General features: G+C 33.7%; 1 protein-coding gene across 1 annotated transcript in view; it reads right to left on the bottom strand.

Annotated features, from left to right (window-relative positions):
- LOC120227288 (cohesin subunit SA-1-like) overlaps positions 1–14,487 on the bottom strand; it is a gene marked incomplete at both ends in the record, with an annotated part of 80,236 nt that overhangs the window by 31,492 nt on the left and 34,257 nt on the right. Inside the window, 2 exons of the mRNA XM_039225428.1 lie at positions 9,243–9,316; positions 11,107–11,258. Coding sequence (XP_039081359.1) covers positions 9,243–9,316; positions 11,107–11,258 — 226 coding nt within the window. The remainder of the gene's footprint in view (positions 1–9,242; positions 9,317–11,106; positions 11,259–14,487) is intronic.

Here is a 14,487-nt window from a genome sequence, read left to right as displayed (position 1 = left end):
AAAAAAAAAACTTCAATACAAACAGAACAAAAAGATAAATTAACTATAAAATATGTAAGAAAAGAACAACAGTAGATTTATTTCTAATTGGAAACAATGGAAACCAAAGAGAATGGATCAATTCCTTTAAAGTGCTAAAAAATCCCAAAATGTAACCTAGAATTCCATTAACAAGAGAGAATACCTTTTAAAAATGAATGTGAGGCAACAGGTGAGTGAGTGGTTGTGAAACGTTCTGCCCCAAAAAACAACTAAGACAAAAACAATCATTTTAGTTTTCTGGCAGTCAACCAAAAGAACTGAGAAGCATTTATTCATAAAAAATTGTCATGGGATGCCTTGGGTGGCTCAGTAGGTTAAGCATCTGACTTGAGCTCAAGTCATGATCTCATGGTTCGTGGGTTTGAGCCCTACCTTGGGCTCTGTGCGGACTGACAGCTAGCTCAGAGCCTGGAGACTGCTTTGGATTCTGTGTCTCCCTCTCTCTCTGACCCTCCCTTGTTCACGCTGTCTCTCTCTCTCAGAAATTTAAAAAAAAAAAATTTTTTTTTTTTTTTAATTTTAAAAGTTATCTATCTTTGAGTTAAAACAACAGAAACCTATGGCATTTTGAGATGGAACTTTTTTTTCAATTATTAAAATGGATGGGTGAAAACAAGTCCTGTTAAGTGTAAAATAATTGAAATCACTTCAAGTATACTTAATAACCACAACAGAGGTAAATTAGAAAGTAACAACAGAAATTAATGGAAAATCTCCCAATATGTGAAAATTAAACAAAAGACTTAACACGTGAGTCAAAGAAGAAATCACAATACAGAAATAAGGAAATGATTTTTATGGAATGAAAATTAAAATACGGCATATCAAAAGTCCTAGTATGTCACTAAAGCAGTGCTTTGTGGGAAATTTATAGCTTAAAAGGCTAGATAAGAAAGGAAGATATAAGATCAGTAGCCTCTAGTTTCTACCTTAAGAAACCAGAAAGAGATGAATGAAACTAAAGCAATCAGAGAGAAGAAAATCAGGAATAAAGCAAAAATCAATGAAATAAAAAATACATAAATAATGTCAATGAGACCAAAAGTTTAATCTTTGAAAAGATCAGTAAAACAGATAAACCTTTAGCTGGACTAAAACAAAAAAGAAAGATACAAATACAAACAAAAATCAAATAGACATCACTGCCAATCCTACAGAAATAGAAAGGATTGCAAGGAAATATTACAAGCCACACTATGCCATCAAATCTGCAATATACGTGAAATGGACATATTGTCTGAAAGACCTAAATTACGATAATGAGTCAATAACAGAAAAACCAAGAAAAATATGTAAAAAGATATTTAATCAGTAAATGACAATCTTCATCCAAAAAAACCAGCTAGGCCTAAAGGGCTTCACTAGTGAATTCTATCAAATTAATAAAAAAAGACCTAATATCAATCTTTCACAAACTTTCAGAAAACAGAGCAGAAGGGAACACTTCCCAGAGTATTCCATGAGGCCAGTCACCAGATTAATGCCTAACCCCCATGAGAGGAGACACAAAAATCCTTAACAAAATACTAGCAAACTGAATCCAGCACCATGTAAAAGGATTATATATCATGATCATGTAGAATTTTTCCCAGAATGCAAAAGTGCTCTAATATCTGGAAATCAATGAATATAATACACTATCTTAACAGAATAAAGGAAAAAGTCTGTACTTTCATCTTTACTGAAACAGAAAAAAATAAAATCAATCAGTAAATCATGATAAAAACAACAAATGAAATAAGGTTAGATGGTAATTTCCTCATCCAACTAAAGAGTATCAATATAAAACTTAATAGTTAATGACATTAAAGGCTGTTTACCCCTTAAGATTAGGAAAAAAGGAAAGCTGTCCTCTGTTACTACTTTTACCCAGTTTTGTAGTGAAGCCAGTGCAGTAAGGCTAAAAAAAAAAAAAAAAAAAGGAAAAGACATAGAAATAGAAAGTATTTAGACTTAGATAGAAAGAAACAGTCTTTATTCACATGATATGATACGTTTGTAGAAAATCCTAAATAACCTACAAAAATAAAATCTCAAAACTATAGAACAAATGAAGTATCCTGTAATTCTGCAGGAATAAAAAAAAATCACTATTTTTATACATTAGTAAGGAAGAATCTAAAATATAAATTCAGAAAACAATTTCATTTACAATAGAATAAAAAATGAAAACACTTAGGAAAAAATTTAACAGAAGTAGTAGTGTAAGACTTGTACTTGAAAAATGAAAAACAGCTAAGAGAAATTAAAGAATATTTAAACAAGCAGAGATAACAATCTATAGATTGGAAGATTCAATACTGTGAAAAATGCAATTCTCTCTAAATTGGTCTACAGAATTATATTCTCCATCAGAATTACAGCAAACTTTTATGTAAAAATTGACAAGCTGGGGGCGTCTGGCTGGCTTAGTTGGTTAAGCATCTGACTCTTGGTTTTGGGTCAGGTCATGATCTCACAGTTCATGAGAACAAGCCCTGCATTGGTTATCTGTGCTGACAGTGCAGAGCCTGCTTGGATTCTCTTGCTTTCTCTTTGTCACGCCCCTGCTTACAATGTCTTTCTCTCAAAATAAATAAACATTCTTAAAAAGTTGACATGGTGACCCTAAAACTTACATAGAAATAAAAAAATCTATAATTGTAACACAATTTTGAAACAGAACAAAGTAGGAGGATTTAATACAACCTAATATTTTAAAGGTACTCTAAAAGACAAATAAGTATGTTCTACTTACACATGGAATCTAAATAAGCCAAACTCAAAGAAATAGAGTAGAATGGTGGTTGCTAGAGGCTGGGGAGTGAGAGAAATGGAGAGATGTTGGTCAAAGAGTACAAACTTCCAGTATAAGACGAGTAAGTTCTGGAGATCGAATGTACAGCATTGTGACTAGTTAACAAAACTGTATTTATTACAAACTTGGAAGCTGCTAAGAGAATAAATCTTAAATGTAATCACCACCACACCAAAAAAGGTGCTTACGTGCTATAACTGAGGTGTGAAGAACATTATTGTGGTAATCACATCATACATGTGAATCAAATCATCGTACTGTACAATTTAAACTTACATGTTCTCCATCAATTGTATCTCAGAGCTTCAATCAATACAGACGGTATGGGTGTAAGGACAGATTAGAAAAATCCAGAAATTGATCTTGGAATTCATGTTCATTTGGTTTTCGAGAAAAGCTCCAAGGAGGGGTGCCTGGATGGTTCAGTCAATAGAGCATGGTACTCTTAACCTAATCTGGGAGGGTCGTGAGTTCGAGCCCCACATTGGTTGTGGAGATTACTTAAAAAAAGAAAAAAGGCTCCAAGGCAATTCAATTGGAGGAGGTTAGTATTTAACCAAATGGTGCTTGGACAAATGAGTATCTGTATGTAAAAAGTGGATTTATACCCTTATATCACAACATATACAACAATTAGCTTTAAACAATAGTTCATATATTTTAACTTAAATAATTAAGCTTTAAACTTCTAGGATAAAACACAGAAAAAATTTGGCGTTAGGAAAAATGTTCACAGATATTAAAAGCATGTATACAGAAAAAAAGTGAATAAATTACTTCATTCAAATGGAAAACTTTTGCTCTTCAAAAGTATCATTAAGAAAATGAAAACAAAGCCACAAACAAGAAAAAAAATTGCAGACCATATATGTGATAATGGACTTGTATCAAGAATACAAAAGAGCTTCTAGAAAAACTCTCTCAATATTGGTTAGAATAAACAGAAAATCAGTAAGGATAGAAATTATCTGAACAACACTACCAACAGATTTTGAACTAAAAACAAAAGCACAGTATATAACTTTTCCTGAGTAAATAAAATATTTCTTAAGACAGACCATATTGTGGGTCATAAAACAAAATTCAATAAATTTGAAAGCATTCAAATTATACAAAGTATGTTCTCTCACTAAAATGGAATTAAATTAGAAATCAATAACAGAAAGTTCTCAGATATTTGTAACTAAATACTTTCTTTTTGTCAAAGAAACAAGTCAAAAAGGAAATCAGAAAGTATTCTGAGCTGACTGAAAATGTAAACACAATATATCCAAATTTACAGGATACAGCTAAAGCAGTACTAAGAGAGATTTATAGCAGTAAATTTTACTGTTAAAAATAGGTCTCAAATCAATTACCCCACTTTCTACCTTTAGAAGCTAAAGAACAGAGGAAATGAAACCCAAAGCAAGCAGAGAAAAGGAAATAAATAAAAGTGCAGAAATCAATGTGATAGAAAATAGAAAAATAATATAGAAGTTCAATGTAATTAAAATCTCATTTTTTAAGAAAAATAAATACAATTGATACAAGAGACAGATATGAAACCAACAATATTTTATAAATAACTTTTTGCTGATCTTGTTGAATAGAATTCAACAACACAGATCAATGTATCATTTTCTTGTTAAGATATAAACTGAAAAGACAGATCTATTAAAGAAATTTAATTTGTGATTAAAAATATCCCTACAAAGAAAACATTGAGTCTCAATGGTATAATGCCTATGTGAAAAAAATATAGTAACAATACTCTTCCAGATAATTAAAAAGAAGATAATACAATGCAACTCATTCAACAAAGCCAGCATTACCATGGTACCAAAAGCAGACTGAGACATTCAACAAAATCAAAAGCTAAGAGATACACATCTCTCTTGGGGAGCCTAGGTGGTTCAGTTGGTTGAGTGTCTGACTAGATTTTGGCTCAGGTCATGATCCCAGGGCCGTGGGATCAAGCCCTGTGTCAAGGCTCCCTGTTGAGTGTGGCACCTGCTTGGTATTCTCTCTCCTTCTGCCCCACGCCCCTTTCCCTCGCTGATGCATGTACTCTCTTCTCTCTCTCAAATAAAAAAAATAAAAAAAAAAAACATTAAAAAAATCTATATAGATCTGTCTTGAATACAGAAGTACAATTCTTAGGAAATTTTTAGCAGTTATCTGAATTTATTTAGTTATCAAGACTATGTGGGTTTTAGCAAAGAATTTAAGGCTAACATTTTTAAATCAATTTAATTCACATTAACAGTCTTAAAAAAGAAAAACTGTATATACCAATCTCCACAGATGTTAGAAAAGTATTTCACAAAATCCAAGATCCATTTCTAATAAAAAAGTCTCAGAAAACTAGGAATAGAATGGAAATGTCCTCAACCTGATAAAAAGGCATCTATGAAAAACTTACTAAAATTTATAAAAACTAATTAGGCTTAGTGAAAAAAGTCAGATGAAAACAACAACAAAAATCAGGAGCACATACTGTTTAATTCCATTCCTATGAAATCCTAAAAATTGTAAACAGCAAATTGATAACTGACTTGATTCTGGGGCGGAGGGGGAGACTGGAAGAAAGGAAGACAGGGAGGAATTACAAAGTGGGAAGAGAAAACTTTTGAGGATGATGGATACATTCATTATCTTGGTTGTGGTAGTTCTACAGGTGTACGTATGTCAAAACTCATCAACTTAGGCACTCAACTGTATCTGACACAAACTCTTTTTGGGTTGCTGGACCCAATGTGAACATGGGGCACAGGTTTTTGCCTGCATGAACTCACACCAACAACACCTACTGGTTTCTGAAAATACAACTCAGTTCTGACACTATCTACTAGGACACAGCATCAGACTCTTATAGGTTAAGAGCTCAGTCCCTCAAGACTGCTTTCTATCCCCCACTTTAAATGCCAATCATAAGTCCCAAGCTTTTAATTACCTGAGCTTGTGACTCATGGGCTACAGAGTAGAGGTTCCAACCACATCCTCCTTACATTCTTTTAATATGCAAGAGTGGCTCATAAAACTCAGGGGAACAATTACTCATGTTAACCAATTAATTAAAGGATATGATAAAAGATGTGAATCAATAGCCAGATGAAGAGATATACAGAGCAAGGAAGGGGGAAGGTCACAGAGCTTTCATGCCCTCTCTAGGTATGTTACTTTCCTTGGGTTCACCAAGCTCTCTGAACCAGTCCTTTTTGATTTGTATGAAGGTTTCACTGAACATTCATGACTGACTAAGTCACTGCCATCAACTGATTCAACCTCCAGGCCCCCACCACTCCCCAGTGGTTGGGAAGTATGACTAAAAGTTCCAAATGACAAAATACATATGTCTTATAAAAATTAAATAACATGTAATTTTTTTACATTAATTATACCTCTATAAAGTTATAATTTAAAAAAAGACTGCATGGCAAATATATGGAAATTCATGCTGCTTCTTTTTAAATTCTGTATTTATTTTTGAGAAAGAGAGACAGTGACAGAGTATGTGTAGAAGACGGGCAGAGAGAGAGAGAGGGAGACAGAATCTGAAGCAGGCTCCAAGCTTTGAGCTGTCAGCACAGACAGAGCCCAATATGGGGCCTGAACCCGTGAACTGTGAGACCATGACCTGAACCAAAGTTGGACACTTAACTGACTGAACTATTCAGGTGCCCCTGGAAATTCTTGCTTTAAAAAAAATTAACTTTTCAGTAATTCATCATATGTGCAGTTTATGAATAAAAAGAGAGTATGAAACTACAAATACTCCATACTCAAAGTAAAGCCCTTGGCCCTTTTTTTTTTTTTAGGTAAAATAGAGTTTTTCATATAAAAAGTAAAACAAGCTGAAGCAAAGTGATAACAAAGAGAAACTCAGGAATGAGGAGAGCTGGAAATGGTAAATTTGTGTGTAAATATAAACAATTTTGTTTTCTTATTTTTAAGTTTCTTTAGACAGGTGGCTTTTTTCTTTTTTTTTAATTGATTGATCTAGTTCTCCAAATCCTAAACATCTCCAACTTCAGGATATGTGTCCCTATCAGGATATACAGTCTTTCTTAGTATCTCTTTTTAATCAGCTATTAAACACATTTTCCCAGTGTGTTTTTAAAAAAAAAGATGTTTATTTATTTTGAGAGAGCATGAGCAGAGAAGGGGCAGAGAGAGAGAGGAGAGAGAATCCCAAGCAGGCTTTGCACAGAGCCTGACACAGGGCTCAATCTCATGAACCATGAGATGAACCAAAATCAAGTCAGATGCTTAAGTGGCTGAGTGACCCAGGCATCCCTTCCCAGTACTTTTTTTATCTTCCAGGTTTCTTCTAAAAGTTTTATTACCCATTCAGGAAGTTAGGTGCAAATTTATTAAACTTGCCTAAATTTCTTAATATATAGCAGATAGTCACAAGTTACTAGATAACAGTAAGCTTTCTTCTGGTACTGTTTAGCAGTACATCTTTTTTTTGTTTGTTTGTTTTAATCCTTTTTGCTTTTTGACCTCCTTCACCCATTTTCCCCACCTATCCTGCCGCTGGCAACCACCAATCTGTTTTCTGTATCTATGAGTTTGTTGTTGTTGTTATTGTTTTTAGATTCCACATATAAACCGCAGTATTTCTCCTTCTCTGCTTGACTTATTACACTTAGCATAATGTTCTTGAGGTCCATCCATGTTGTTGCAAATTGCAAGATTTCATTATTTTATTCATCCATCTATAGGTTGTTTTCGTATCTTGGTTATTATAAATAATGCTGCAATGAACACAGGAGTGCATATATCTTTTCAAGCTAGTATTTTTTTTTTCTATAAATATCAAGAAGATTTTTAAAAGAGGGGATGTGTGGGTGGCTCAGTCAGTTTACTGACTGACCCTGGATTTTTAGCTTANCCAGTTTACATTCCCACCAACAGTGTAGGAGGGTGCCCGTTTCTCCACATCCTCGCCAGCATCTAGAGTTCTCTGATTTGCTCATTTTAGCCACAAAGATGTATTTTTAAAACACTGCTGGTTAAATTGACTGTGAAACAAGATAAGTATCACATGGCAGGAAGCAGGGCATTGAATTTTTTCCAATATCAAGACAATCACATCTTATTAAGGCCACATTAACTTAATGATATCTTGTTAATTAATATTCCATCAAATCCAAATACACTGAATGCTTCTAACGGTATACAAACTGAACTTAAGGGTGTGGCAGTGATAAAATTTACTCCACAACAGGGTGTCTGGGTGACTCAGATGGTGAAGCATCTGACTCTTGGTTTTGACTCAGGTCATGATCTCATGGTTTGTGGGATCAAGCCCCCACATCAGGCTCCATGCTGCACGTGGAGCCTGTTTGGGATTCTGTCTTTCCCTCTTTCTGCCCCTCTCTCACTCATATGTGCTCTCTCTATCAAAATAAATAAATAAATATTTAAAAAAATACCATAAGATCAAAAGTTCTTTTTATACTTTGGATTATAACAAAATGTTTAAGTAAAAATATCAAAGCTACATTAAAAAAAAATGGATTTCCCTGCTTTAACTAACTTTTTAAATTAACTGGCTAATTAAAAGTCTCAAATGTGTCTAAAAACTATGCTTCTGTGTCTATCTACCTAAACATACCACATCATGCCTAATTAAAAGAAGGCAACAAATTAATGTATACGATTCCTTAATTCTCTGTGAAATACACTGTTTAATAATATAGTCAGTAATTTAAAAGTTCACAGAAAGACAAAACTGGTTTGCAATGAAGCATAACAAAAATACTTTGCTTCTATTTTTATGTGTATAGATGAGGTAAAGAAGAGTTGTTGACTTTTTACAGAGGTGCCCTTTTTTGTCAACTTTTCTCCCACCTTCAAAGATGTATTTTTATTTTTTTTTAATTTTTTTTTATTTTTTTATTTTTTATTTTATTTTTTTTTACAAATAGTTTATTGTCAAATTAGTTTCTACATAACACTCAGTGCTCATCCCCACAAGTGCCCTCCTTCATGCCCATCCNAGGGTGTGGCAGTGATAAAATTTACTCCACAACAGGGTGTCTGGGTGACTCAGATGGTGAAGCATCTGACTCTTGGTTTTGACTCAGGTCATGATCTCATGGTTTATGGGTTTGAGCCCTGCAACAGGCTCCAAGCTGACAGTGCAGAGCCTGCTTCAGATTCTCTTTCTCTCTCTCTCTCTTTCTGCCCCTTCCCCACTCATGCTCTCACTCTCTCAAAATAAACAAACTTAAAAACAAAAACCAATTTCCTCCACAACAGTAGTATGACATTTATTTAGCTTCTAGAGCCAAAACTGTTTTCCAAAAAATAAAACAAATAATTAGAGTTTCATATTTTGATAATTACCTAGGACTACAAAGAAGCATTACATTATTTACATTAAAAATCTAAGTGATTTTTAAATCCTTACCGGTATCTATGAACAAATATACCCTTAAAAATAGAGTTCATCATATTTTCAATTTCATCCTGGTTTTCCTGTAGCTGAAATTAAAAAAAAAAAAATTAAATCCTGATCATTTTATTTTAAATAAACAGTTCCAGTTATTTTTCATTCCCAGTTATTCTCATTCTGGATAATTATCCATCCTTTTTCTCACTTATTATGCATCACATGTCTGAAATTACCAGTGCTGTTGCATTACTTCAAAAGCTTTACTACTACACTGACGTTAGAACCTCTTTGTGTCTCTTTACACATACATACACAACTAACAAAAAGTGGTGTGGCTAATGTGGCTAGACTCCAATCTCCAAAATATTACGGGCTTTGAGAAGAAGCCTTAATTTCTACACCTCTTCCAACAAAGTCAGGCCCCTGGCTTTTTTGCCTCTTTTGGAAACAGGTCATCCTTGATTATGATATTTGCCAATGTAAAAAAAAAACTTCTTATTCGACCTAAAGTATCCCAATATTACTCTACATCTGTTTAGCTCATAACTGAGACTAGGCCAAGTTCCCAATATAGAGGACATAATAGAAGATAGGGCGGATCCTTACCATTAGTGGTGGAAATCAGCAACAAAACAGTCTAGCAATGATATAAAATTCAGGCAATTCTACTAATCACAGTTAAAGTTTGAGCTTATTTACTGTTCAACATGAACAAAAGCACTCATACAAAATTACATTCCAAGTGATATTTCTTATTATAATCTGTTGTGTAGTAATACTCAGTGAAATATTTGCTTTTATTATATACAAGAATGTGAGAATAAAATTCCTTCAGACTTACTTATTTCCTATATGCTTTATTTCAGGTTTACTTCGCTGCATTTATTCTATATAAAAATTAATTTATAAGAGGCATACAGTTTGGTTAATAGTACTTACTGATGCACAGTTCCAAATTTACTTTCAGAGTATTTCAAGTATTATGATTTAAACTGTGTTCCTCAGAAATTCATATGTTGAAGTCCTAATGCCCAAGTACTTCAAACCTTATTTGTAAACAGGATTGTGGACGATGTAATTAGTTAAGATAGGGTCATTCTAGAGTGAGGTGGGCCACAAATCCATTATTATTGGTTTCTTTATAGAAAGCAGAAATTTAGACACACACGCACACATACACGGAAGTCATGGAAAATTTGGAGTTATCTTCAACTTCAGGCCACTTAGTCTGTTGGTATCTGTTATAGCAGCCCCAGCTAGCACCCTGATACAGCATGGGTAATAATTTAAAATTAGTTTGTTGTTTCCTGTTGCCTGTTATAACTCACTATTCATTGGTAACTTATTTGATATTATTCTGTTTTCAAGTTAAAATACTGTATATTTAAATTTTGATTTCCTATTGGGCAAATAAAAATGTTACCTACTACAAATCCCGTTTAAAACAATTTCAAGATATATATATATGAAAATTTCAGTGTAAAACTGGGACCAAATGTATTCCCAGGAATGCCTTATTCATCAGCCAAGAAGTAGTCTTTGGCTTTCTTCTAGAAGTGCAGCTTTGCTGGCCCTACGCTCTGACCTTAGTGTTTATAATGCTTTCTGAATTCACAAACTGATAATCTTTCTCTGCGTTACCTAACCCCTATACTACCTTCTTTCAAAAGTAGGATTGTTTTAGATTATCTTCGGCCATCAGACAGCACTCAGATAATCAGTGGCTGAACATTCCAGTTTAATTTGAAGTTTGAAATCACATAATCTAACTTAAATAAATTTTAAAATACACACACAGCCACATGTAGCCCTATCAAAAAAAAAACGAAACACAGACTAAAAATCACACACATCTTTTTACAGATAATATGAAACCTACCTCTTTGCGTTTCTGAAGAAGTAATTCCAACCTTTCATTGGCTCTCTTCCCAATCATTTTATTTCTCTCAGCTTCATATTGTCTTTGTGTATTATCCTGATGAATACTGAGGTTTAAGGCAACATTCACCAACGCAGTCATGAGCTTCATGGCTATGAAATAAAGGAAGATTACGGTTTTCACCTATCAATCAGATCTTCATCTGTAAGATTACAAATTTATAATGGAAATGGGGATGAAGGAAGGAAGCTAGTCAGTTTCAGTGTTTTACAACTCCGGTATAACAAATTAAAAAAAGAAAACTTAATTTTATAGAAGTAAAGTCATGTTCTTAGGCTGCAACATAATTTTCTGTGCCTCGGTGTCCCTATAGCTTAGTTCACAACATTTCCCCCTTAAAATCAGCCTCATCCTAATTATAAGCAGGAAGGATGTAACACCCCCTCTTCCCCCCCCTCACATATGCATATTAGGTTTTTCTTCTGTCCATGAGTTCTGTATATACAATTGCTTCTTTAATTAATTGCTTCTTTACTTAGATACTTCAAAGATGGCTTAGATATTTACAATCAGCTTATGACCTTTACCCAAAAGATGGTTTGTTCTCTCAGTGAATACCATAGCTTCCAAACCCTGAAATAAAATCCTACCAAACTCTTTAATTAAAAATGTATCCCATGAACTTCTGATTGGCCTATTTTCCTCACAGTGTTAGTGTACTTTTAAATGCTCACTTGGATTTGTAAATCTTTAAGTATTTTCAAACTTCTGTTTCAAGTGATCTGAAAATCAGGTATAACATAAACCTTAAACTTTTCTCTATTCATATTTATTTTCATTATTGAAATGGTGATGGTATAGAAAAATATTTGCAAAGGAATAAGAGTTTGTGCTGGTAAAATAACTTCATTTTTATTTATTCATCGGCAAGTATGAATGAAGTTTTAAAACTTCAGTTTAAAACTACATTTTTAAATATTGATCCACCTATCTGTAAACATCCATAACTATATATTAGCATGCATTTCTCTTAAAATTTACTATTTCCCTTTAATTAAACATATCTATTATCTACACACACACCTGAAACTCTGCATTTTGGCAACTCCATGTTAATAGTGATTGCTGCCTTTAAGCTAAAATATAAGACAAGATGTAAACAAATATATTTAAGTTAGTGACTACTTAGAAATACATTCAACAAAAATATTTCTTTCCTAAGATACAGTGTCTCAAAACAGTAAATTGAGAAATATTCTTGTGTTTCAAAAAAAAACAGGCTAGTGATTTTATAATATTTTACATACTGTCAGGGTATCATCAGTGATACTGTGAAAGTTAAAAAGTACTTTTTATTTTAAGTTTATTTATTTATGAGAAAGAGTGTGAGTGCGTGCTCATGCGCGCAAATGGAGGGGCAGAGAGAGAGGGAGACATAGAATCCAAAGCAGGTTCCAGGCTCCGAGCTATCAGCACAGAGCCTGATGTGGGGCTGCAAGATCATGACCTGAGCCGAAGCTGGATGCTTAACCGAGTAATCCACCCAGGCACCCCTAAAAGCACTTTTTAAATTAATCTGTATAAAAAAGGAGAAGTGCTCAAAGACAGGAGGGATCTGGGGCATTCACACTGCCCAAGTCATGGGTAACAGTGTAATACAGTTTGTCCTGAGCATACAAAATCATACCCAATGGAACTTTAATTCAGTATATACCTCCAGATCCCCAAAACAAAATGACGTGTACATCAAGGGGTTGTTAAGGTTTAAAATTAACATCAACGCTGGCTGAAATTCACTAGTGGAAGCTGAGACACAAATTTTCTTCAATTTAATGATTTGCTTTTAGTTATGTATCTCCTTGTGAACCCAGATCCCACATGCCAACAGTCACCATGTAATGACCCTCTTCCCATCCTAGATGTACAAACATAATGCAAAATGATCAATACATTTTTTACAAAAAGACAGGATATAACAGTATTTACTGAGCTAAAATGCTTATTGATCTGTAAAACTTAAAGTTCCACTGAAATTTTCATTTCACATACCAACAATTAGAAAATAAATGGCTAGTAAAGACTGCTAATTTAATGACACAGACATAACAGGGGGATTGTATCATCTGACTGAGTCCAGTGAAAAACACTCATTCCCACATAGAGGAAGCATTAATTAAATTTCATTGGTATTACTAAAGGAATTATTTTATAAATTAATAATCCTACAGGAATTCAGCCTGGTTCTGTGACACTGGCTTTGAAGTAGTTTCTCCTTGTTTACCAAAGAGAAGAATACTTCATTTAGCCTTCAAATTTTAACTGCAGGCTATAAGATGGCAAACTTGTTTTAGTGCTGCACTACTTACAGTATCGTCTGCAAATTGGTGCTAACCACAAATGGTTTATTAACAGTAGATTATCAGTACAATCTAAATGTAAGTTTTGAGAAATTTTTTAAACAATCTGACAGTGATCTTATATCTACTGGTTCCAATAACAATATGACACTAAGAAATATATATGTCATTTGCTTACATTTTACCAAAGTATTAGTTTGTGACAGACTGGTAATTAAAAAAACAGCATTGGGAAACAATTTGGTTTTAATAAAGTTAAATGTTACACTGAAAAAAGAAATAGCCTTATACCACAGAGTTGAATAAAAACTTACTCAATGCTTTCCTCATTCACCTATCAACCCAATATGTACTTAAGTAATATTCTACTAAATACTAGAAGTATAAAAGTGAATGGGATAGAGTATCTGTCCTCATGACAGTTTAGAATAATGACTCTCAAGCTGTTAGCTTTCAGTAGCTCAGTACAACAATGCTGGCTTGAAGTAAAGTGTTATCAATAGGTAGAGAGATTCCGAAGATTTACCTAAAAATATTATAGATTATAATGTAGGAAAATAAGATCAAAAGAAAAGGCAAGGATAATAAGAAAGCTTTGTGCTTCTTAGGTATCTAAGTGGAAATACCCAGTAGATATGTATTTAAAGTCATCATCAAAGACACGGTTACTTAGAGCCATAAAATAAAACAACATATCCATCCAATGAGTAACTATTCAGCCATTAGAAAAACGAGGCATGAGGGGGCGCCGGGGTGGCACAGTTGATTGAGTGCCCAACTTTGGCTCAGGTCATGATCTCGAGGTTCATGGGTTCGAGCCCCATGTCTAGCTCTGTGCTGACAGCTCAGAGCCTGGAGCCTGCTTCAGATTCTGTGTCTCCCTCTCCCTTTGCCCTTTCCCTGCTTTTGCTTTATCTAAATAAACACTTAAAAAATTTAAGAAAAATGAGGCATGATTTATGTGCTGAAAAGAAAAGCCTACCAAGATATCTGTTGATGAATAAAAAAAGGCAAGAAGCCTGTA

This window comes from Hyaena hyaena, unplaced genomic scaffold, assembly GCF_003009895.1.
Source record: "Hyaena hyaena isolate Hyena2069 unplaced genomic scaffold, ASM300989v1 scaffold_2153, whole genome shotgun sequence".
Taxonomy (NCBI): domain Eukaryota; kingdom Metazoa; phylum Chordata; class Mammalia; order Carnivora; family Hyaenidae; genus Hyaena; species Hyaena hyaena.
This window is presented reverse-complemented; position numbering and strand designations above follow the sequence as displayed.